The sequence below is a fragment of the Vulpes lagopus genome, chromosome 19, assembly GCF_018345385.1.
Source record: "Vulpes lagopus strain Blue_001 chromosome 19, ASM1834538v1, whole genome shotgun sequence".
NCBI lineage: Eukaryota > Metazoa > Chordata > Mammalia > Carnivora > Canidae > Vulpes > Vulpes lagopus.
The window spans coordinates 33167942-33194530 of record NC_054842.1 but is presented as its reverse complement, the minus strand read 5'-3'; the positions used below and the strand labels follow the sequence as shown (position 1 = coordinate 33194530).

The 26589-nt window shown below is 37.9% G+C and overlaps 1 protein-coding gene across 3 annotated transcripts in view; it reads right to left on the bottom strand.

Annotated features, from left to right (window-relative positions):
- PPP2R3A (protein phosphatase 2 regulatory subunit B''alpha) overlaps nt 1-26589 on the bottom strand; it is a 213279-nt gene that overhangs the window by 135803 nt on the left and 50887 nt on the right. For 2 of the 3 annotated variants that reach the window (XM_041733964.1, XM_041733965.1), the window contains one exon: nt 16266-18693. The exons of the other annotated variant lie outside the window; for it this stretch is intronic. In XM_041733964.1, coding sequence (XP_041589898.1) covers nt 16266-18257 — 1992 coding nt within the window. In that variant the 5' untranslated portion in view covers nt 18258-18693. The remainder of the gene's footprint in view (nt 1-16265; nt 18694-26589) is intronic. 3 annotated transcript variants of the gene reach the window in all.

Genomic DNA, 26589 nt, shown 5'->3' with positions numbered 1-26589 from the left:
ATCTCAGTGTTATAGACTCCTTGCTCTTACCTGGGGAGAGGGCAGTTGCCCCTGTGAGCCCGAGGAAGGGGCGAGTAGGCACCCACCTTTCTGTTTTTATCTAATAAACTGCTACCCTGCCTGAAAAAAAAAAAAAAAAAATTAGGATGGAGTCCCACGTCGGGCTCCCTGCATGGAGCCTGCTTCTCCCTCTGCCTGTGTCTCTGCCTCTCTCTCTCTCTCTGTGTCTGTCATGAATAAATAAAATCTTTTAGAAAAAAAAAAAAGAAGTAAGGGAAATAACCTGGGGGTAGTAGATGTCTGCAACCAGAAGGAGCAACCAGGTGGTGAGTCTGATGGCAGTAATTCAAGGTTAGAGGAGAAGTAGGAAGTTTCAGGGAGGTAGGAAAAAGAATAGCTTGGAAGTAGCCATAAAAAGCAAGAATATTCACTGCTCTCTCCAGGCCTAGTGGGTGAGGAGGCAAACTGGGAAAGAAAAAAAGCCAACCTTTCACATGGCTATCTTGAGAGAGAGAGAGAGATTTCAGTTAAAACACGGAGGTAAAGGGAATGTTTAGGAAGAGTCTGATTTATGTAGGAGATAATGAGTGATGAGTTCAAGGAGAAGATGTGGGGAGTTGGAGGGGTTGGATGTGGACTAAGAGGATGTACAAGAATAGAGCAGAAGAGTGACAATCTGGATTCCTGGACTACTTCTGGTGATTGGTGCAAAGAGAGATGAAGAATCGACTATATCAGTTCTGATGGTCTTCAAGCAGAGAGGGGTGAAGCTGTGAGTGCTGGGCAGGCCTGTGAGGGAGGCCTGAGGGCATAGCAGGGGCAAGTTGAGTTCTGGGAGCTCCTTTTTCACTCCTGCCAAGGATGGTGTGGAGGGACTACATGCATCAGGAGCACCTGGATATTCGGACTCATATTTTACTAGAATTCTAGGGGAACATGCATAATTTGGTGCATGTTTACCCCCTAATTTTTTGTGTACACACAAACATATTAAGAAAAAGGGATCATATTTGTATATCTGTTTTGCAATTTACATTTTTAATTATTTTATCTCGGCCATTTTTCTAGATCAGTGTATAAATATCTCAAGTTCTTCTGAATATAAGTGGAGTCCTATCTGAGATAGCTGATGCTGATTCATTAGAAAAAAATGCAGATACACATGCACCTGACCTCGGAAGCCACTAATGGTAGAGGGGTAAACACAGGTTGAACTCATTCTGCAAACTCCTACTTGCTACTGGCCAGATCCCATTACTTTTATTAATCTACACTGTGGTTAAATGAAATAGGAGGAAGTATGGTTCCCAACTGTCTTTTTGAGTGTTTTCATTTCTATTCAAACATTCCCAGCACTGAACCAAAGAAGCCATCAGTACCTTAATAAAGCTAGGGGAGAAGAAACATTTTCCCTCAATGATATGACTAGCTAATCTCAATGAAGGCATGCATGGATATCAACCCAAAAAATAAAGACAGAGAAGCATTTACTTTAAATGCTCCAAAATAAACTTTTTTTTTCAGAATAAACTTTTAATAAGGTTCCTAAAGTGAGCTTTGCTAGAATTTTAAATTTATTTTCATAATTATTATGCATTTAAATATATATACAAACTTATACAGTATAATATCTTAACTTTGAGAAAATCAAAATGTTAGATCATTAACCTAGGAAGGCACTCTATTCCCCCTTGGAATGGTATCTCAGACACAAATTCCTCATCAGGTTCAGAAGAAAGCAGAGTTCTAGTAATACCCAAATCCTGCCCACCCTGAAAGATTTCTCTGACCCTCTCGGACATCTTCAAACAACAACAACAACAACAAAAACAAAACAAAACCTAGTTGTACTGAAAGATTAAATGGCCAGAAAAATTCTTTTCCAACCTAAATTCACGGGGATGAAGATGGAACTTTTAAGAATGGGTAAAAGGACAATTAGACAATGAGATGTATAGGTATCCCTTAAACCCAAAGGACAAATTTTCAGAATTAAACTGAGTATGTGGAGGTTCTACAATAGGGCCTGAGGGTGCAATGGGGAACAAGAGAGCCCTCTTCTCAAAATGCCTACAGTCTATAATCAAGAGAGTTCCATCCTGCAATAAAGGTTAATGATCTTAATGGGGTTCTCTCTTCTTGAGAGAGGAAAGGTGATGAGACCTTCCCTAGAATACGACAGGTGTTAAAAGCTAGAGAAATTAAGAGGCCATCCATGTAGTCTCCCTTACTGGATTCCTCTAAGATGTTAAGATGCTCACATGCTCACATGTTAAGATAGATGGAGAGGATTAAGGTACATTTTAATGTCTTGGAATGGAATGGAATAGAATAGAATGGTACTAGTCCAAGTCACTGTGAGAAATAAACCTCTAATCTTAGTATCATTGACACTATGATAACACCAAGAGCCAGCACCTTAAGTATATTAGTTGAATTAAGAGTACAGAATCCGGGGCACCTGGAGGGCTCAGTGGTTGGGCATCTGTCTTTGGCTTGGGGAGTGATCCCCAGGTGCTGGGATCGAGTCCCACATTGGGCTCCTTTCAGGGGCCTGCTTCTCCCTCTGCCTTGTCTCTGCCTCTCTCTCTGTACCTCTCATGAATAAATAAATAAAATCTTAAAAAAAAACTTTTTTTTTAAAAAAGAGTACAGAATCCATATCCAAATGCTTTCTCCTCCAGAGAAACTTCCTTGAATTCCACAAGCTGGGACATTCCCTCTCCCTTCTCTGAGTTCCTGTAGGACTTCATCTGTCTCTCTCTTATGGAATCTATTCTTTCTCCTTTGCATCCCAGTAGAGAGCTCACCTCCCCTATTAGGCTGTGGGCTCCACAAAGGCTTATCATGTCTGATTGATAGGAAAATAAGAGAATAAATTTGAACTGTTTTGCCTATCAAAATAAAAATCTAAGTAGGCATGAGTAGACTATTAAAAGTCAATAGAGGGGGATCCCTGGGTGGCTCAGCGGTTTAATGCCTGCCTTTGGCCCAGGGCGCGATCCTGGAGTCCCGGGATCGAGTCCCACGTCGGGCTCCCGGCATGGAGCCTGTTTGTCCCTCCTCCTGTCTCTCTCTCTCTCTCTCTCTCATGAATGAATAAATAAATAAATAATTTTTAAAAAAAGTCAATAGAATGTCCGTCACTAAAAAGAAATCTTCTGGTGAAGGGAATAGTAAATCTACTGCCAGGGCATCTCAGAAACCAAAGCCACAAAATTGGTGGGCACGAGTCAAGCACTTAAAATCTGTTAGAGCACTCATCACCTAAGTCTAAGACTCTTGTGCTAGGATAAGTTGGTTACGGAATGGGTTAGATTGACACTAGGTCAGCTGCCAACCTCAGGAAGACTGTGCAGCAAGGTACACTGTAAAACATCACAAAGTACCCAACTGAGCAGCACATTCCTCTTTAGCTATTAATGTGGCACCAAGAGACCCAGGATTAGCCTGCAGATAAGAAAGATCTTAGGAAAACTGCAGAAGCCAACAAAGAGTGAGAACTCTTACCACGGTTGGCTCTGGATCTCTGTGGTGTTCAGTAGAGAAAGGAAGGTAAAATTTCACTGTTCCCTCCTTTCTAAACGCATTCTCTAATGAATTTGGTTTGGGGGTACCCATTGCTTGTCGATCCTTTCTTTCCCAGGGACAGCTACTGCCTTATTTGTCTGCAGAATTTGGCTTAGTTTTCTGCCTATCTTGCACACCCAGGTTGTCTACTATTGTATATGCAGGCAGGTCAACCATCAGACTGCAAGCCTAATAAATGGCTGGAAAAATAAGGGTTGCACTCCATTTGTGCCTAGGGTCCTACCAATTGCTGTGAGCTCTTGGGGGAACTGTCTTTCTCTCTTTTGGCTATCTTTGGGAGTGGCTCTGGATCTTGGGAGGGTAGTATCTTTAGCACCCTCTTGGGGATGCCTCTTGCATCCAAGGGGTTGTTTCATACTGCTGGGGATATTTACTGTTTGCCCTAGCTGAAACCTGACAAGATATTTGAAAATATTTAAGTAGCTCTATGGTCAGAAGCTGGCCAAATTGGAAGTTGATATTCAGAGCCTGATAGAACTTTTTCTTTAGATCTTCTCCCCTAGCCTAAATAAAACTACATACCCAGAGGGGAAGGAAAACATTCCAAAGACAAACAGCTCTAAATCTAGAACACAGAAATCTTTTGATTTCTAGCTTAAAGATTTCCCTGATACAAAGTAGCAAACTGAAGATAATGTAGTTGGATGTGTATGTCAATATCTTAATATCATTCGGGTTACAACTTGATTCTTTGAGGAATTAAAAGTAAATGTCCTATAAATGGAACCTTTATAAAAACAGAAAAAGCCCAACTGTGCTTTATACCAATCTTCAGTGCTCCCCTATTCATTTCAAAAGGCTTGTGCATATCATAAAAATTCTGGTCTTCGGAAACAGAAGTCCTTTTTGGAGGAACTTGTATTCTTTCTCTGCCTTTGAGATGTAATTGTTCTATCTGGTCTTCCCTAGGAACAAGGTAATTCTTATCAGAAGGAGGGGGAAAAAAGGAAAGGCTATTTGGAAACTCAGTGAATGAAAAAAATCTTAACGCTTCTTTACAAATATTAGCCAGCCATTGATGCAGGTAACCTTAAAATTTATCCCTTCTGCCAGAAACACAATTGGACCCAATTTTTCTTTAAAAAAAAAAAAAAAAAGTGAATTTTGCATTGTTATACCTATCTCATGGCTAAATTTCCAAAACAAAACCTGTAAGATCCGTGTTTGTGTCTATCTGTATGTTTATGTATGTCTATATGTTATAGATGGTTGATATTTTTCTACCTCCAGATAGTACTGCCAAAATGAATTTATAAAGAAGCTCTATTGGTTAAAAAAAACTTAAGTGTGGGGATCCCTGGGTGGCGCAGCGGTTTGGCGCCTGCCTTTGGCCCAGGGTGCGATCCTGGAGACCTGGGATCAAATCCCATGTCGGGCTCCTGGTGCATGGAGCCTGCTTCTCCCTCTCCCTGTGTCTCTGCCTCTCTCTCTCTCTCTCTCTCTCTGACTATAATAAATAAATAAAAATTAAAAAAAAATAAATAAAAAAAACTTAAGTGTTTATATGAATCAAGAACACACTCTCAGAAATACAGAAACTAACCCAAATGTTTTTCAAGTTCACATGATCTAGGATAATCTCTGGGAGGAAAAACTAGTTTAAGTTTGTTGGTTTAACTAAAACAGGCATCGGATGCCTGGGTGGCTCAGCGGTTAAGTGCACCTGCCTTTGGCTCAGGGCCTGATCCTGGAGTTCAGGGACCGAGTCCCACATCACGCTTCCTGAGAGGAGCCTGCTTTTCCCTCTATGTGTCTGCCTCTCTCTGCATCTCTAATGAATAAATAAATAAATAAATAAATAAATAAATAAATAAATAAATAAAAATATCTTTAAAAAAACTAAGACTAGCATGTCTTTAGAACTGTCAATATTAAATATAATGCAAACATACACCTCTTATTCTTCCTAGGTTTACTAAAAGTCAAAAGAGCTCATATTATCTCTGTTGCAAAATCTGTCAGCCAGAAAGATAACTTAAGATGATGGCTAACTGCTCATTCCCTCATGAAAGTTTCATAATTGTTAAGAAGAACAAGTCAATTAAATAGATGTACGTTAAAGTTTATAAATGCACTTCTCAATAATAATTATGCTTTATAATAGGTCTACTTAAAAATAGTTTCCAAAATCTTTTTGGTAACTTGAAACCTTAAGATTATACTGAATTAAGTTAAATTATAGATTTTCACTGAATATGGATCATTTCCAAGTAAGATAAATTACTGAGATTATTTACTGAACACTGAAACTTGGTTTTCTTTTACAGAGTAACTAAAATAATTGGGTCTATTAGTAAACACATGTTGTGCCACATTGAAAAATTAAGAATTTTAATTAATAATTAAAATTACTGGAATAATAAGGGTAAAAGAAAACTGTATATTAAAAATTGGTAAGGAAAGTAGAATATGTCTTTGGATAGGGTATGAAGGACATGAGGTTTTGCTGTTGTTTTTGTTCAAAAGTAAAATAATAATTCCAGAATAAGGAAAAAAAATTGGGACAAAATCTGAATGGATATAAAAGAGTTGTAGAAAGTGTATGGAAAAGGAATCCTGAGGAAGGAATTTTATGTGTGCTCAAGCTGGCTAAGATTGGAATGGATTTAAGTTAAAAAAAAATGAGTTAAAAAAAGTTTTTAATATCTTTGATGCACTGATACAAAACTAGAATTTGGATTTCTCTCTGTTAAAAGGACAAAGTGTTTCCTTAGATTATTGGTCTATTCTTAATAAAAAAAAAATTGTAACCAAAGGTTTTTCTTTCCCTTTTAAGTAATCTGCCTGGTCAGCAGACTTTTTTCTTACCAAAAGAACCTGCTGTTTCACATTGTCTCTTTCAGGTCTGATTATTTTAAAAAACCTAGTCTTCTCATTATCAAAACGGCTAAGTTTTGTTCACAACTATGTAATCTTATGTATTTACTTTTAAAATCTACTGTTAATTTGGTTAAATAGACAAGTATTTCATCATGACCTGTGATGCTATTTATTCTAATGTTCAGTCAGACCTGACATTTTGATAATTTCCCCAAATCAAATTCTAAATGGAGTTTTTTTTTTTTTTTTAAACCTCAAAGTGACTTTAAAATTTGCTAGAGTCCCTGGAAAATCTCAAGGGATTTGTCTCCCACCTAGTAAAAAAGAGATGCTAACCTAATTGAGTTTATTTTATATGTTAAATCACAGAGGAAACTCAGTCAAATATATGATAATAAACCTTCTTAGGTTATATTTGTATGGATGCATGCTATTAAGTGTTCTAGAAATTTTATGAAATTCCTAAAAATCTGATATGTCCTGATATATTATCAGTCATAATTTCAGTTATCTTAAAATAGTATATGTTACAGAAATAACCAAATTTCCTTGTTACTTCTAATATAGTGAATTCTCATCAGATCTTTAACCATGGGCATTTTTAAGTCTTTTGTCATTTAAGGATAGTTATTGTTTTACTCTACTGCTTTTGTAAAGCTGAGGTTCAAGGAAAAGACCCTGCCAAGTACTCTTAACCACCAACAGTGCTGCCCAATTACAAGGTATCAAATATTAGGTGCCTATTTCACAACTGAAGAAAGCTCTATCCAACATCTGGTCCTGTGCAAATGCCAGAGACCTCAAAATCCAATTGACTAGGAAGAAGTAGCTGACTCGGAGGCTGACTGCTACCACCCAAGATATCGGATCAAGAATGTTTCTTCCTTCCCTGTTGGACCATCTTTTTTCTAAATCCCACCTGTTGGATTTTCCAAGATGCTGATTACATCTTGGAAAGTTCTTTCTGCCCATTACATATTTTTCCCTGATTTCTAATGCCTCAGTTTTTCTGAAACAAGCTCACTGGATAAATGTTTCTGGGGGAGTGGAGACACAGTTACACAAAATACATAAACATGCCAACTGGCTTAATGATGTATCTACCCTTTGGGGGTCATTTTTTGATTTACTTGATTCTAGCTGGTTTCGGTTATGGGTAACCTGGCTCATATGCATTGTCCAAACCATGGGATTGTTTTATTGCCAAAAACTGTTATTATATTACACTCATGTTATTTATATAAATAATGTAGATTTCAAAAGATTTTTAAAAAGATTTTACTTATTTGGGGGGCAGGGAGCATGAGCAGGGAGAAGGGCAGAGGGAGAGGGGCAGAGAGAAGCAGACTGCCCATTTGCCAGGGATTCCAATGCAGGGTTAACCCCAGGACCTTGGGTCATGACCTGAGCTGAAGGCAGACACTTAACTGACTGAGCCACCTAGGCACCCCAAATATTATATTATAATTTTCTCCCTAACATACTGCATTCTCAAAACTTTAAATGTGGTAGAGAGCCACTGACCAACTGACATGGTCTCTCTTGGACTGGAATGACATAAGAGAACAGAAGAACAAGAGCAACTCCTAGAATAGGTGCCTGACATCATCTCTTGTGAAAACTACACTAAGATTTGAAGAGGTGATGGTAACTGAGACTCAGGCTAAGACTGGTATTTTTTTTTTTTTTAAGATTTTATTTTTATTTAGTCATGAAAGACAGAGAGAGAGAGAGAGAGAGAGAGAGAGAGAGAGAGAGAGAGGCACAGGCAGAGGGAGAAGCAGGCTCCATGCAGGGAGCCCAATGTGGGACTCGATCCCTGGCCTCCAGGATCATGCCCTGGTCCGAAAGCAGCGCTAAACCGCTGAGCCACCAGGACTGCCCTAAGACTGGTATTTTTGATCAAACCTCTAGAATGGTCAAGAGGATGATCAAACAAGTGGACTGTGGAAATAAATGTTGAGGCCCAAAGCAGAGCTGTTCCTGCCAGGGGTGCCACCCAGCAAAGCAAAACTTAGATAACTTGTGTCCCTATAAATGTTCTGCTTGACCAGAAACACAGTATATTCACATAACCAATTCTCCAATGCTGAGCCAACTCTGGGCCTTCTCATGCCAGACAAGGCTGACTATGTGGCCCCAGCAAATCAGATGTTTTCTATTTCGCTCTTGCTTATTCTTTATTTTCTAGCTTATAGAAGCTTTTTACCTTATGCCCCATTTTGCAGTTCTCTGAGACTGTCCACATCATGAAGTGTTAAAAAAAAAAGTTTGTTTGTATCACCTAAATTGTCTTCTTTATTTTTTTTAACAAACTATAAATGATCTCTACTTCATTACTGAAATAGGTCTAGCTGAAGTTCACTAGCAATACTTTGATGGTAGTTTTAATCTTTATTCTTGAAATTAATACAGCTATTTATTAAAAATACTGAAATTTTAATTTGTACTTTTTAGTAATTCACACAGTTTTCCCCCACAATAGTTGAAATTTTTAAGTTTTCACTAGACTTAAATATTATAGAGCTTAAAAAAAATTCCTCTTTATTTACCTTAAATTCTTATTTCATTGGTAAATCCTGCCCAATTTCCTCCATTCTTTCAATTGAAGCAAACCATAACAGAAATTATTTTCCTTTTTTTTTTTTTAACTAAAATTAAGGAAAGATAATTTTCAAGGGAGGCTAGGTCTTAATATTTTAACTTGTGAATAACAGCTACCAGGCTATTGCTCCATTTGGCTAAAAACAAACCAAAAAGGACTGTAATAACATCTGCTGGTGGTAATTTTTTTTAAAAAGATTTTATTTATTTATTCATGACAGACACATACAGAGAGAGAGACAGAGACAGAGGCACAGACAGAGGGAGAAGCAGGCTCCATGCAGGGAGCCTGACGTGGGACTCAATCCTGGGTCTCCAGGATCAGGCCCTGGGCTGAAGGTGGCACTAAACTGCTAAACCACCAGGGCTGCCCATGCTGGTGGTAATTAAACACAGAATTAAGATATCATTTATTATGTGAATTCCCAAAGCAGTATAGTTTCTAAGTGTTTTTTTAAAATTGCATTATCTCCTATGTCAAAAACATGTTTTCAGTAATTCATTCATTCAAAATAATGAAACCCTCTGAGTGCTCAGACACATCCCCCTTTCCCTCCTCCATAGCTGTTCTCTTCTTATTCAACTCATTTTCAGGCCATTTTCATACCTCAGCTATTCTAGAGTCTACAGGGTCATATGCTGTCACCTAGAGGCTTTGTGAAGAAAGCATGTACTAAAGCTTGTACTAAAGGATATCAATAACTTGACAGAAAAGGATAAAAAGGAAAACGGTTTCCCCAAGAGGGAAAGTCAGAGATGGGTCATGACTAGGGAGGAAAAGGGGGAAAAAGCTATGTAGATCAAAACCCATGTCAGAACTCATGAGGAAGAATTTCAAAACACTGGCCTTATTTATTTTGCTATTTCTATTGGTATATATTTGACTGTTGACATTCATTGGAAGTTTTTTGCTATTGATATTTAATGTTTCCAAGATACCCAATGCCTTTAACAAAATATCATACTGAACCTCATCAAAAATCTTTTGCTGATCTACCATCAAATAATATCTAGATGAGGAGTCAGCAAACTTTTTCTATAAATGGCCAGATAGTAGATATTTCAGGCTTTAAGGTCTCTAACTACTCAACTTAGTAGGTAGAAGACAAAAGCAGTCAGATCATATGTAAACAAATGGGTGTGGCTGTGTTCTAATAAAACTATTTACAAACGTAGGTCATAGGTCAGATTTAGTCATTCGGCCACAGGTTGCTAATCCTGATCTAGACTAGTATCTAGAGATCAATCTCTCAATACCATACTAATATTTTCTATTTGATTATCTCTCCCAATACAAGTTTGAATTTTATTTCTGGACAAAAAAATGTCTGGACAACAAATACTGCTCACTCTTGAGAAATTATTTTGAAACACATGTTAAAATACTAACAACATATTAATATCATCAAGTCTAGGGACGCCTGGGTGGCTCAGCAGTTGAGCGTCTGCATTTGGCTCAGGGCATGATCACGGAGTCCCGGGATCAAGTCCCACATCGGACTCCCTGAATGGAGCCTGCTTCTTCCTCTGCCTATGTCTCTGCCTATGTGTCTCCCATGAATAAATAAATAAAATCTTAAAAAAAAAAATATCGTCAAGTCAATCTTTCTTCTCAGGGAGTCATCAACACACTTCCTATATGCTCCATTACATAAAGCTTTTAATTGAAGTGTTTTGAACTGGTAGATTTTTAGATTTTCCACTGTCTAAAAAAGTTGAAGAAAAATAAAAGCCTATTTAACATTTATTATCCTTTATTTTTTTAAAAAAGGTTTTATTTATTTCTTGGAGAGAGAGACAGAAATAGCAAGTGGAGAAGCAGGCTCCCCACTGGGCAGGGAGCCCATGTGGGGCTCGACTCCAGGACCCTGGGATCATGATCTGAGCTGAAAGCAGACGCTTTGCCGACTGAGCCATCTAGGCACCCCTTATTATTCTTTTTAAAAAATTTTTATTTTTTTTAAAGATCTTATTTATTTGAGTGAGAGAAAGCAAGCAACAGAGCAAGAAAGCAAGAGGAAGAGGAATCATAGACAGAGAGGGAGAAGTAGGCTCCCCGCTGAGCAGAAAGCCCAACACGGAGCTTGATCCCAGGACCCTGAGATCATGACCCCATCTGAAGGCAAACACTTAATTGACTAAGCCACCCAGGTGCCCCCCAAAATGTATTGTTCTTAAAAGAAAAAATACTGTGTGACTTCTCCACTTAAAAACCTTTAGTTTCAAAAAAAAAAAAAAAAAAACCTTTAGTTTCCAATTCTAGGGGTTTAGCATACCATAGAGGTTTTCAAAAGTTGGTCCCCATCTACCTCTTGGATTTTATTTCCTACTACTTTTTGTTCACTCTATATAAGTATAAAAACATGACAAATAATACTATATAAAAACTTTCAGGAGATAAACACCAAATTCAAGGCACTGGTTATTTCTGGAAAGGAGAGAGGATACTAGGCTAGGGACCAGTGTGATTTCAACTATATCTGAGATGATTTTAAAATGATGATGATAATAAAAATATTAAACAAAAATCTAAAATAAAGCAAATATGATAAAATGTTAATATCTGACAAAAAGCTAAGTGGTACGTAATAAGGAGTGTTTAATTGTTCACTATACTTTTCTATTTGTTTAAAACAGGGATTGACAAAATACTCTGAACCAAATCTGGACCACTACTTGTTTTTTAAGGCTTGGGGCTAAGAATAGTTTTATATTATTAAAGGGTTGTTAAAAAAAAAAAAAAAGACAAAAGGCTATGTGACAAAGACCTTGTGACCTTGCAAAGCCTTAGATATTTACATCTGGCACTTTATAGAAAACATTTGCCAACTCTTGATTTAAAATATTCCTAAGAAGCAAAGATTAAAAAAAAAAAAAAAAAAGAACAAGCAGGAAGGCGACTGAGTCAAAGATGTGTTTATTTTCTTGCATTAAGTATCTTTAGGAATTAGACATTTTTTTTAAATTTTTTTATTATTATTTATTTATGATAGTCACAGAGAGAGAGAGAGAGAGAGAGGCAGAGACACAGGCAGAGGGAGAAGCAGGCTCCATGCACCGGGAGCCCGATGTGGGATTCGATCCCGGGTCTCCAGGATCGCGCCCTGGGCCAAAGGCAAGCGCCGAACCGCTGCGCCACCCAGGGATCCCTAGACATTTTATATTACCTTTCTCTTTAAATTAGCTTTTCACAGATTACTTTCTAAACTCTTTTCAAGATGAAATCTCATCAGGGCAGCGGGTGGCTCAGCAGTTTAGCGCCAACCTTTGGCCCTGGGCCTGATCCTGGAGACCTGGGATTGAGTCCCACGTCAGGCTCCCTGCATGGAGCCTGCTTCTCCCTCTGCCTGTGTCTCTGCCTCTCTCTCTCTCTCTGTGTGTCTCTCATGAATAAATAAATCTTTTTTTTTTTTAAAAGAAGAAATCTCATCAAATTTTATTCTAGTCTGCAATACCTGGGTGGCTCAGTAGGTTAAGCATCTGTCTTCAGCTCAGGTCACAATTTCAGGATCCTGGGATGGAGCCCTGCATCACACTCTCTGCTCAACAGGGAATTTGCTTCTCTCTCTCACTTTCCCTCTCAAATAAACAATAAAATCTTTAAAAAACATTATTCTATTCTATGATGAGACTAAGACTTTAAAAAAAATTATTCTATTCTATGATGAGACTAAGAGTGATGGGATAGCCTTTTTTTTAAAATTTTGTGTTTAAATTCAATTTAGTTAACATATACTGTATTATTAGTTTCATGGGTAGAATTTACTGATTTATCAGTTGCATATAACACTCAGTGCTCATTACATTAAGTGCCCTCCTTAATGCCTATCATCCAATTATCCCATCCCTTTTCCTACTTACCCTCTAGCAACCCTCAGTTTGTTTTCTAGAGTTAAGAGTCTCTTATGGTTTGCCTCCCTTTCTGTTTTCATCTTATTTTATTTTTCCTTCTTTTCCCTATGTTCATCTGTTTTATTTCTTAAATTCCGCATGAGTGAAATCATATGGCACTTGTCTTTCTTCGACTTATTTCACTTAGCATAATAGCCTCTAGTTCCATCCACATCCTTACAAATGGCAAGATTTCATTCTTTTTGATGGCTGAGTAATATTTCAGTGTGTGTGTGTATACCACTGCCATTCATCTGTTGATAGACATTTGGGCTCTTTTCATATTTTGGCTACTGTGGACATTGCTGCTATAAACACTGGAGTTCATGTGCCCCTTCAAATCACTATTTTTGTATCCTTTGGATAAACACCTGGAAGTGCAATTGCTGGATCATAGGGTAACTATTTTTAACTATCCAAGGAATCTCCATACTGTTTTCCAGAGCGGCTGCACTAGTTTGCATGCCCACCAACAGTGCCAGAGGATTCCTCTTTCTCTGGGAGAATCTTATGACTTTTTGATCTTAGTCCATACTTGTCAAAAAATTGAAAAGTAATAGAGCCCAGTGTGGGATTTTTAGTTGGGCATACTTAGATTGGGAAGGTTTCAGGGGGAACTTGCTCATGAGCTGTCAGCTAGGGACATAGAAAAGGTGTTACATAGGACTTAAGTCTTGGCATCAGGTTTACAATTTCTATTTTCTGCAGCTCACCTCCTTTAGAAGAATTTTCTCCCCTTTTTTCACAGAAGGGTTAAATAAAATTCAAAACACTGTATTAAAGTAAGTTTCTGGTTATAATGATTGTTAGACATTGGAATAGGCCAGCAGAGAAGGTTTTTTTTTTTTTTTTTTTTTTTTTTAATGAGCAGACAGATTATTGGGGGGAAAATAGTGGGATAATACATCTAAATGTGTTAACATGCCTTAGCTCAGAAGAATGGTTAGTTCTTATGTTATTACCATTTTGAGATTGTTGTATAGATATTTTCTTTTCTTAAAGATTTTATTTATTCATTCATTCATTCATGAGAGACAGAGAGAGACAGAGAGAGAGAGAGAGAGGCAGAGACACAGGTGGAGGGAGAAGCAGGCTCCATGCAGGGAGCCTGATGTGGGATTCGATCCCGGGTCTCCACGATCACATTCTGGGCTGAAGGCGGTGCTAAACCCTGTATAGATATTTCTTTTCTTTCTTTCTTTTTTTTTTTTTTTAAGATTTTATTTATTTATTCATGATAGTCACACAGAGAGAGAGAGAGAGAGGCAGAGACACAGGCAGAGGGAGAAGCAGGCTCCACACAGGGAGCCCGACGTGGGATTCGATCCCGGGTCTCCAGGATCGTGCCCCAGGCCAAAGGCAGGCACCAAACCGCTGTGCCACCCAGGGATCCCCTGTATAGATATTTTCTTAAAAAGTATTAAGCATGTCAGTATCGCCTGTGTGTGTGAAAGCATTTTTTTCTTATTTTGGTAACTAATTTCCAGTTTCTTACCCTCAGTACTGTCCAAGTTAACTAAAGATATTACCAATTGTGAATCAGTGAATAAGGAGACTCACAGAAATTTCACATAAATGCTCAGTGAATGTTTGAGAATATTTAGATCCAAATCATCATTTTATAACCTTCAGTATGTATATTTTTAAACTTAAGTGCTTGTCTCTGGTAACTAAAAATGTGGGCAAAACAGCCACAAAATGAATACAACATAAAAATTATTCATGGTGTGCCTGGGTGGTTCAGTTAATTAAGCATCTGCCTTTGGCTCAGGTGATGATTTCAGGGTCCTAGGATTGAGCCCCATGTAGAGCTCCCTGCTCAGTGGGGAGTCTGCTTCTCCCTCTGCCTCTCCCCACCACTCATGCTCTATGTTTTTCTCTCAAATAAATAAAATCTTTTAAAAATTTACTCATCTGATCACAACATATATTTTTTTCCTACTTAAGTGAAAATATAAATGGGAATGTTAAAATTAACATTAACTTACTTTTTAGCTTGGCCACATATATGCCATCCAAATATCCAATTTTTAAAAAATTTACTACATTAAAGATATAAAGACATAAAAATAATATGAAAAAATACTTATGATCAACCACTAGATTATGAAATTACTAACACTACTAAGGCCCCTTGTACATCCTCAGTTCCACCTCTCTTCTTTCCCCAGGGATTAATCATCATTCTGAATATTGTATTTTGTATATCCAGGTATTTCTCTTTTTGCTTTTTGTCCAATGTACATATCTCTAAATAATTTATATCATTTTACAACTTGTTTTGTTAATTGGTTTTATGTTTGAATTCATACATGTTGACATGTATGGTACATCATTCATGTGATGGAGATAGTGCTCACCAAGTATATTCTATATGCTTCGTAGCTTTTGGGCTGGAATCACTGGACTGTGAGTAGAAGGGAAGTGCGTTACATGTGGGAATAAGGCAACATCGCTTTTGTCCCCTTCCTCAGTGAACTCACAAGCCATATATTCCAGATGGAGCAATGGGGCAGCTGCAGGAACACGAAGCATCTATCACTTTGGGGCCCTGAGTGAGGTAGAGTGGAGCTTATCACCAGCTCACGTAAGACATATAAAATGAACAAGAAATAACTGTTGTGCTAAGACATATACACAAGTGGGAAGATAACTGCCTTTCTGGGACTTTTGTTAAAGCAATACTATCAGTAGCAGAATAGATTCATAGCCTTTTGAACATACTACTATCCTATGACCCCAGATTGATATTTTTTTCTACTTGCATGAAGAAGAAAATTTCATACACTCTAGTCTTTACCTTCTGTGAAGACCCTATTGCACTAACAATACCTTCAGAGAAGGGCCTACATGTTTATGAACTGTTTCTGGTATGTTTTGTTTCCCTAACTGGATTTTAAGGTCTTTGAAAAATCATGTCCTTTTTTTTGTATCCTACACTGCACCTTATAGTCTGCACATGTATGTATTAAAGACTGGTATACTGGTTGATTGGGGAGGATGAGGCTAATATTAAATCCCTAGTTTGTGTAAGGCAACTTGCTTGCATTCCACATAAGTTGATCCTTGATCCTTAATATTTCCATTATATAGATGAGGATATTAAAGCTAAGTAACTTTCCTCTGGTCACAGAGCTAGGAATAAGATGAAACATGTGAAGAGGACAGTGGAAATCAGCCTGACTCAATAGCTCTTATTTTTTAGTTTTTTCACTGAACTGAATGAAATCATACCTAATCCAGGGCAGGAACTTTAGAAGAACATAAAATAGCTAACAAATAGTTTTTGTTTATAAGTTTTGCACACATTAAATCATTTCTTTGGATATTTCTCAGGACTCAAGATTGTTGGGTCTTACCTTGATCACCTCTGGAGTCTGCTGAATCAAAACCACTGAAGTAGTATCTTTGGCTTTATCACCAACAGGACTTCTAGAGACTGATAAATTGGCCTGGGAGGAAGTTGTCAAGGTTTCCTGTAGAATCTGCATCATTTCCTTCTCTTGTGATAGGCTCCCTCTGCCTGATTTGCACTCAACTAGTTCTTGAGCAAAGTCTTCAATGCTTTCTAGAATTCGCAGTAAGAGGACTCGATCCTCTTCTTCTATTTTGTGTCCATTGGTTTCAATAATCCTTGTTAGACAGGAAGGGGAGACTTTTTCGGTGGGTGAAGAGACTTTAGATTTAGGCTCAAGATCTATAGGAAGCTGACCAGTCAATGGATTATGACTATTTAGGGAGTTAGGGCTTTTACCTTTGGCAAGTGGCTCTCTTAGAGAGGTCTCCATTTTCTGTGAAAATGATTCCAGATCCATTAACAACTTATCTATCTCTTCCTGACTATTAGGATTCATAAAATCTCTGTGGTCTCTCTCTTCAACTTTAGGAGCTTTTAATTTACGATCTTCCTCAGGTAGGTTAACTGATTTCTCAAATATCTTATCACTTTCATTTTGCACTGAGGCAGGATATTTTTTAAGAGGAGTACCACGGTCTGAAAATTCTGCTCTATCTTCATTTACCTTTAACAAATCCTGACCGGGTCCATTCTCTGTCCTTTGTCCTTTATCCAATGCTTTCTTTCCATCTGACTCTTCTTCAATATAAAGGGTTTCCATTAGGTCACTAGAAGAAACATTTTCTAAAGAATTCATGGTTAATGACTGTGATTGAAGCTGGGCATCTTTTACAGTTCTGGGATCATTTATCTCAGAGTTATATAAGGGATTTGTAGAGTTGTTTGGAATGGATTTTACTGCATCTGTTTTCCTAGAACTGTGTTTGTCATCTTGCAGTGCTATAGTTTGAAACTGTCCAGAGTCAGGGGCTGAGAGCTGGACAACATCTTCATATTTAGGGGGCTGTTCAGTGCCAAATACTGGGGAAAAGGGAGTCAGTTGTAAACTGGGTATATTGCTGACCAGTTCTGTTAAATCTATAGCCTCATTATTCCCAGGCTGCATGAATTCAAATGGTAGCTTTTTCAGATAGGATGCTAACCTAGTCATTACATTCACATAGACAGTATCAGAACTAGAAATTGCATCATTGCCATTTCCTTCATTGATGCTACTCCCTGACTTCTTCTTTATGCATTGTTTTATGATATCTGTACATTTTTTCAAATCCTCAGAGCATTTCAGCAAGATGTCCAAGCACATCTTTATGTCTGTTCCAGAAGAAAAATTATCTATCTTATGTTTTTCCAAAATCTGAGTAACCAGGTCTTCTTCAGAGAAGTTGTGAAGAAGCACTGAAGTTAGGTTTGTATCAAGTGAGTTTCTATGGGACAAAGATTTTTCCTCAACTGAGGAACTCCGGAGTAAACCAAAGGATGGAGAGTTCCCATCATTGTTATAATGGCCACAGAGCAAGTCAAAATCAACTGACCTCCTATTAAATGAGTCAGACTTAACTTTTCTTCCCTTTTTGTAAGCTGCATGGTTAGAGTTTTTGAGCTTTTCAAAGGAAAATTCTTTTATTTTCCCGCTGGCAAAACTGATTGCTTCTCCTGCAATGTCCTTCAAGTTACAGGTGTTCTGAAAGGTAGATCCTTTCTTGACCCTGGGAATGCCTGCGAGGGCCTGCTGGTGATAGTCACCCTCGGCTGAAGAAAACCCATTTTCATGGGGTAGAAACATAGAGTCCAGATCTGCATCTTTAAACTGAGACACAGGGATGTGCAAGAGGTCTGCACAAACACTATGATGTACCACAATGCAATCAACTCCATGTGTAAAGGTATGACAGGTTCCAGTGCAATAATGTATAGCTTGCTCAAAACGCCTGTCTATCACCACACTGCTGTAGTGGTTCACAGTACTGACCACAAGTCTGTAAGTTGCTGCCATAATATCGAATCCACTCAGTGATGTGAGTCGGAATTTTCTAGAACTTATTTCAAGTAAATTCTCCTAACTTACACTCAGCTGAAAATATACTTGATGGCAATGTTCAGTGGTTTCTTGCAAATATAATGACCCTTCCCCCAAAGAAAAACCATCTAAATTTGAGGTTTGGTAACTGTCGGGATACAGTAGCTACTGCACATGTCTGCTTGAATTAGGAAGTCTAATAATTTAATAATTGTCCTCTTTAGTTTTATTTAGTAATATCGTGATACTGTAGTGTTTTTATAATATAAAATCCTCTTTCAGTCCTCCAGCAATTCTATGATGCAGAAATTGTCATTAATTTATTGTCATAAATCCTAGTTGGTAGTATAGAAGTACTGTGATAACTGAATCCGCCAAAGAATTAAATGATCCATTGTTTTGTGAATGAAACCTGTAATGAAAAAAGAAAACAATTTTTATTTTATTTTTTTTTATTTTTTATTTTTTTAGGAATAGTTTTTTTATTTCCAAGCATGAGAGAATGTGAAGAAAACAATTTTTAAAATATGATTTCTTAATCCTGAGGAAACCTTTTATTTCCTCTTTTGCATCCCACAGGCAGTTAGACACCAAGCCGTATTCTTTGCCACATTACATATCTTTTTTACATTACATACCTTTTTTACATATCTTTGCTACATATCTTTGCTTCATGTCTTTATTTCATCAAGCCCCACACTCCTTACTACGTGGATGGAGTATTTACTACCTCCACTTTGCCTTGTTACAACTGCTTCCCTGTTGGTATTTCTTATCCTGCCCTCCTTGCCATCTTTCATGACATCAAAAAGCTTAGATTCAGACAGGTTTTTTAATCCCTCAGAGTTCAAGAATTCATACTACTGATCTCCATCATGCATCCTACCTCTTTTGACTTATTTTCAAGAATTTCAACATCCATTCCCATCCACCTACAACCTTATTTTGTGCTACTGTTCTGCACCAAACTTTTGCTTGTATCCCATCAACCTAATCTCAAAGATTGCCAACACATAGTACTTGTTCTTGATTCTACACTTCCTCTGTACTTGGAGATTATTCTCCCATCATATTTTTTCTTACTACCTAAGAGAGAGAAACAGCCTTTATTACTGCCCTTGATCCTATCCTCTCAGATACTACCACATGCAGAGCTCTCTCGTCACCAAGTGGATAGAATTTAATCATCCTCTTTAAAAAAACAAAACAAAACAAAAAAAGCTTTTAAACCATATTGTAGTTGCTTTCTAAAAAGGTTCAACCAATCTACTCAATAAATGAGTGCCTACTGTGCCAGGCACTTGTTAAGTGATAAGGATACAGCAGTGAATAAAATATAGTCCCTGTTCTTATGGAGCCGATAATCTGGTTGTAAAATGAAAAACAAGATGCATGTAAACATTTAACTTAGATGGTGACAGAAGCTCTAGAAAAGTCAAATAGGGCAGGGATTCAGAAAGAATGAGAGGGGCTGTGTTATAAAGGGTAGTCAGGGAAGATCTTACTGATATATGAGCAGAGACTTGAAAGAAGAAAAGGAACAGGCTGTGGAGGTATTTTGGGCAAAATCATCTCGGGTAACAACCATAAGTGCAAAGGCCCTGAGGTGGGAGTATGCTTGAGAAGGCTACAGTGATTAGAACAGACAAAGCAAGTGGGATAGTGTGGGAGGTAAGGTCAGAAAGAAAAGGCAGAAGTCTAAATCATGCAGGATCTGCTGCATGAGCTGGGAAACAACTGATGGCTACTGAGCAGGGGAATGACATGATGATCAGACTTACATTTTAAATTGGTAATTCTGGCTGCTGTGTTCAGAGGAGACTATGAAGGAGCAAGATAAAAAGCAAGGAAGAAAATTAGGGGCTATTGCAATAAATCAGGCAAGAAGGCCTGGGGGCTTGGACCAGGATATAGTGTAATAGTGGAGAAGTTTAGAGCCAATAGGATTTGTTGAAGGATAGATGTGCGATATTACCAAATCAAGAATGATGCAGTAAAGCAATGAAAGGATCCTTCAGATGATGACTGAAACGAAAGGAGAGCATCAATTTCACTAAATTTCGATGGCAGTGAGATTTTAAAATAAAAATCTTTATCCCCAAGCAGCTCAGGGGGGCTCAGCAGTTTAGTGCCACCTTTGGCCCAGGGCGAGTCCCATTCGGGCTCCCTGCATGGAGCCTGCTTCTCTCTCTGCCTGTGTCTCTGCGCCTTTCTCTCTCTCTCTCTCTCTCTGTGTCTCTCATGAATAAATAAATAAAATCTTAAAAAAAAATATTTATCCCCTTAATGAGAGAACTTTATTGTTTTCATTTTCATTTCTTCAATCCTAGAAAACTGTTTTTTGCTTGTCATAATTATTCTCTGGCAAATCGTCTCTTCATGTCCTTTGCTCACTTAGGTATTAGAGACTTAGTGACTACAGATATAATTATTTCATGAAGTACCCTTTCTTTTGTTGAATTCTTATTTTAGAGTACATTTCCTGGCCCTCTGTATCCAATGACTACGCTGTTTTTATGTCAGTTCTACACTATTGCAATTATTGTTGCCTTATTAAGTTTTACTATCTGGTTTTGCTTCCCATATCCCTAATTATGATTCTTTTTTTATACTCCAAATGTTCTTTGATGGTCTTCCAGATGAATTTTTGAATAGTCAAGTTTTAAGAAAAATTTTATTGGAATTTGATTCCAATTGCAACACACTTAGGAATTATTTTGAAGCACTGATATCATTATAATATTCAGATTTTCTACCCAGGAAAATAGTAAATCTTAATTCCAATATTCCTGTATTTCTCTCTTTGTGGTTTTCCTCAGGTGGGTCACTCCCTCATTGTTCTTGTCCTTCAGTGTCCTAACTTTGTTGCTACATGAATGGATCTGGAGCTACTGTGTCATGCTCTACTTCTTCGCCTTCAAATCTCAGATGGTGGCTCATATAAGACTATAAAACTAGATCTCACTAAGGATAAAACTGAAGCAGAAAGAAGTTTCATACTAAAGGAAGTGCCCAGTAATTTGGAACTGAAAATGCAAAGAAGCCAAAGAGGAATTAGTTGTTATGGGACGAAATACTAGAACATGGCAATAGAAAGAATTACCTTTCCAAAAGATGCACAAGAGACAGGGAAGAAATAGCACCAAACATGAAAAACTATACACCTTTTCAGAAATCCAAAATTTGGAAGAGCTTTTGGGTAAGGATAGAAGGAAAGAAAAATAAAGGATATTTCTAAGAAAGTACATGAGTATAACTATGTGAGGGATATTAGGACTATATCCTGATTCAGTTGATAATAGAGGTGATAAGACTGGTGCAAAGGCAAAATACATGAGTGTTAGAAAATTTAAATATTCAGACACATATGAAAACGTAATAAACTCCTAAATTAACATAAAGACTATTTTTTTTAACATAAAGACTATTTTATTTCTCTGAAATTTGAGAAATTATAAAGGAATTCTCTAAGCTTGGATATAACCAAAACAACTAATTTATAAGTTAACATGACAAAAAATACAAGTATTCATATGATACTAGAATTTGAAATAGTTATGGAAGAGAGAACATTGGCCAAAGTCAGACATATGCTTTTAGACCAGGGCTGACCTATAAAACATTCTGTGTTGATGGAAATATTCTATATGTGTTCTGATATGGCTACCATTAGCCACATGGGGCTACTGAGCACTTTAACTGTGGCTAGTGCAACTGAAAAGCTGAATTTTAATTTTATTTTAAAAATTTAATTTTGGAATTATTTTAGATGCACGTAGAAGTTGTAAAACTAGTACACAGACCATCTGTGTACTCTTCCCCTAGTTTCCTCCAAAGATAACATCTTATATCAATGGGATGCCTGGGTGGCTCAGTGGTTGAGTGTCTGCTTTTGGCTCAGGGTGTGATCCCACGATCCGGGATGGAGTTCCACATCAGGCTCCCTTCGAGGAGAATGAGCCACCTGAGCTGCCCACGATTTGAGTTTTTTATAAACATGCCGAAGAGACCAAGATTACTTCCCTGGTATTTGGTTCAGAACTGTGTCAAATTCTGCCTTTTTAATTTAGACCATGATTAACTGATGCCCAGTTGTTCTGGAATCCTAGACATGGAATCTAATCCAACTAGTCTCAATCAGAGATAGATCATAATCTATCTAATTCAGAACCCCCATGCTATCTTGTGTTTCTAAGATAAGGCAGGCTACATGGGTTTGAATCCCTACCCTGCCACTTACAGCCGTGTGGCCTTACATAAGTTGGTTAACTTTGTCAGCCTGTTTCACTTGTAAAACATAGATAATAACACTACCCATTTCATGAGAATTAAGTGAACATGTCAAATGCTTAAAACACAAGAAAGGCTCAATCACTGTTAGCTGTTATTGGTAAAATTCACTCATCAAACAATTTCTGCTCTGAACCAGGCCCATAATAATTCATTATTATGGCCCCGAGTGTACCTACTATTTGAGGGCAATGAGAGAAGCAAGCACAGTGGGAATCAGGAGCACTAGGGTAGAGCTTCTATTTTTCCTCATTTGCTCTTACAATTAATATACATTCTTTTCAGAAAAGTTAGAAAATGTTCTTAAGTAAAAAAACATTTTAATTATCCGTATCACCATTCAGAACTAACCAGTTAATATTTTTGTGGATATGTATCCTGAAATTTTCTTATGAAAATTTATAAATGTATATTTTTTTTTTACAAAAGTTTAACCATACTATGTATTTTAAAATTTACTTCAAACTAGCAATAAATATGTCATGAATATAATTCCATGTCAGGAAAGATCTAGATCATTTATTTTTTAGATTTATTTGAGAGAGAGACCATAAGCACACAGGAGTGGGAGGGGCAGAGGAAGAGGGGGAGAGAACCTGAAGCATGCTCCATGCTGAGCGCAGAGCCTGACCAGGGCTTGATCTCACCACCATGAGTTCACAATCTGAGCCAAAACCAAGAGTTGGACACTTAACTGACTGTGACACCCAGGTGCTCAGATCTAGATCATTTTAATGAACATACAATATTTTACCATATGGATTAAATAATTCAGCCATCTACCACTGCTACACAGGTTATTCACTACGTTTTTGTTTTACAATAAACAATGATAAACATTCTTATACATATTACACAGATGTCTAGTTATTTTCTTAGGGTATGTTTCAAGTAGTAGAATGCTGAGTCAAAAGGAGTGTGTATATGTATGCATACACATTTTTTATTTTTATTTTTTAAAGATTTTATCCATTTATTCATGAGACACACAGAGAGAGGCAGAGACACAGAGAGAAGCAGGCCCCATGCAGGGAGCATGACATGGGATTTGATCCCGGGATGCCAGGATCACGCTCTGAGCCAAAGGCAGGCGTTAAATTGGTGAGCCACCCAGGGATCCCCCTGCATACACATTTTAAGGGTTCTTTGATATATAAGGTCAGTCTTTCCTCCAGAAAAATGACAAATTTCTACTTCCAACATCAGGATGGGATCAGACCCATTTCTCCATTTTCTCCTTGAGTGATACCACTCTTTAAATCTTTGCTAATTTGATAGATGAAAAAAAGGAAGTGCATCATTTTAAGTTGTGCCTAAACATGTTTATTTACTTCATAGACATTTTGTTTTCATTTGTGAAGGCTTTCTTTATACCCTTGGCCCATTTTGAAAGAGAGCATCCAAATTAGACCAAAGAGTTAGGAAAGACTTCCCAAAGAACAGAAGTATGTACCTAGGTTTGAAGGACCAATGAAAATTAGAAAGGAAGGGAAGAATACTCTAGGCAGAGGGGAACACATAGGTGAAGACTCAGAGGCCTAACATGGTACAGGTGAGTTCAGAACTATAAGCAATTTCAGATGATTTCACTGGGGGGCGTAGAAAGCAAAAGGAGAGGAAACCAAGAGAGCAGCAGGAACTAGACCATGGACTTGCTTGTGTGCGAAATTAGGAGCCTGGACTTAATTCTGAAAACTATAGGTAAAACAAAGACCTTTTAGGCTAGGGAGTAACAGGATGAAATCTACATTTTAGAAAGATCATTCCAGCAGCTGAGCAGAGGTATGGAAGTTAATTAGGAGACTACTGTTATAATCTATGCAAGAAATGGTGAGAACCAAAACCGAGTAGGTGGCAGTGGTTAACAAAGAGGAGGGCACTGATTAGAGAGTCAAAGAGGAAGAAATCACAGAACAGGAGAGAGAGGGAGGAATCTTGGGTTTCAGGCTTGGGTTCTGGGGGACTACTGTTGGTACTCCCAACACAGACTTTTTGTTTTTGTTTTAAGGAAGGTGGTCATACAAAACAGAGTGTTATTCTGGATGTGTTATTTGAAGAGATACCTGTGGAATATGCAAGTGATGATGACTGGATCAAGTGTGAATACAAATACCTGGAGGTCGGCAGAAAGAACTGGGTAGGCGATGCAGCCCTGAGGTTACTTAAGGTGAGTACACAAAACGAGAAGAGCTCTAGCCTGAGGACAGAGCTGGGCTCACTGGCATTTCTGGAACAGAATTCTTAGAGGGAACCTAAGAAGGAAGAGCCAAAAAGGTAACACGGAAACCAGGAGAAAGCAGTTTCACAGAGGCTGAAGGAGAGACTCAAAATGGAGGTCACGAGTATTGGATACTGCTGAGAAGTGAAGGCAAAACAGAGAGTACCCATTGGATTTACTAACATGAAGGTCACGGATAACCTTACCAAGTGTAATTTCAAAGAAATCCCAAAATATGGAATAGTCCCAAACACAATGCATGCACAAGAGTGATTAAAAACAGCTGTCAACATTAAGTTCTAAAAGAACTCCCTTGGGGATTCCTGGGTGGCTCAGTGGTTTAGCACCCACCTTCAGCCCGGGGCATAATCCTGCAATTCCAGGATCAAGTCCCACCATCAGGCTCATCAGGAAGGAGCCTGCTTCTCCCTCTGCCTGGTCTCTGCCTCTCTCTGTGTGTGTGTCTCATAAAAAAAATAATAAATATAAGAACTCTTTTAATAAGTTTTTTAAAAAGTGTTAAATGATAAGAAAATCGAATCATAGTTTGAATTTTTTCTGTCTTAACTGGCACATAAGTATCTCACCATTTTTTTTTATTTGTTTATTCATGAGAATACACAGAGAGAGAGAGGCAGAGTCACATGCAGAGGGAGAAGCAGGCGCCATGCAGGGAGCCTGACGTGAGACTCGATCCCGGGTCTCCATGATCGTGCCCTGGGCTGAAGGCGGCGCTAAACCGCTGAGCCACCTGGGCTGCCCTCTCACCATTTTTTTTTTTTTAAATTCATTTCAGAGAGAGGGAGAGAATGAGCAGGTAGTAGGGTCAGAGGGAGAGGGAGAAACAGACTCTCCGTTGAGTGAGTGCCTGGGGATTGTGGGGTACAATCCCAGGACCCCGGGCTCATGACCTGAGCCAAAGGCAGGCTCTGCCTTTAACTGATTGAGCCACCCAGGCGTCCCTCACTATCTTTGATTTGATGAAATATGTAGTACAATTTTTCAGTCTAAACATCTGTTGTGTTAGAGGTAAAGAGCAGAATATAATAGATTTCTCAGGAAATTACAGTTAGTTATTCTGCATATTTACATTTATTCCACCTGCTTGCCCACCTCCCAGGTCTTTTGTCTCTCTTGGTTCTTTCATCCCTAAAAACTGCCTAAATGGTTCATATAAAACTTCAGAGTTCATTCAGCACTTACTATTTCTTTCACTTTGAGCAGTTTACAATTAGTCTAACAAGTATTTTCCAGTGGCTCCAGGTAGTCCTCCATAGAAAACTGCTATATGGCCATTTCTGATGAAGTGGATTTGTGAAACTAAGGTACAGAAACAGCAGACAAGAAAAGTTAGGGGAGAGACAAATGGATTTTGAAAGATAAGAGCCTTACCAAGTGAAGAAGAGATTAAACTATACCTTATAAGCAAAAAAGAATTCTACAAGGGCACAAAGATATGGCAAGGGCTTGTGTGTTTGGAGAATTATAAGAGTTTGATACTGCTGAAGTTAAAAATGTACAGGATGGAGTTCACAGTTTTAAAGTATCCTCCACACATTAAGAATAAACATAGGAATCTAAACTCCATATTCCAAGAACCTAAGAGACACCTGTAACCCTAAATCACTATATATAAAGATAGAAAACAGAAACAGGAATGAAAAATGACTTATTAGAATAGAGGAGGAAGGCATACTAATGGCAAGCAAACCAATTCATCCTACGTAACCCCCCAAAAGGCCTACGTTTGAAAATGGGCTAGGACAGGGGACTGAATACAGGGAGATTATTTGAAAGTCT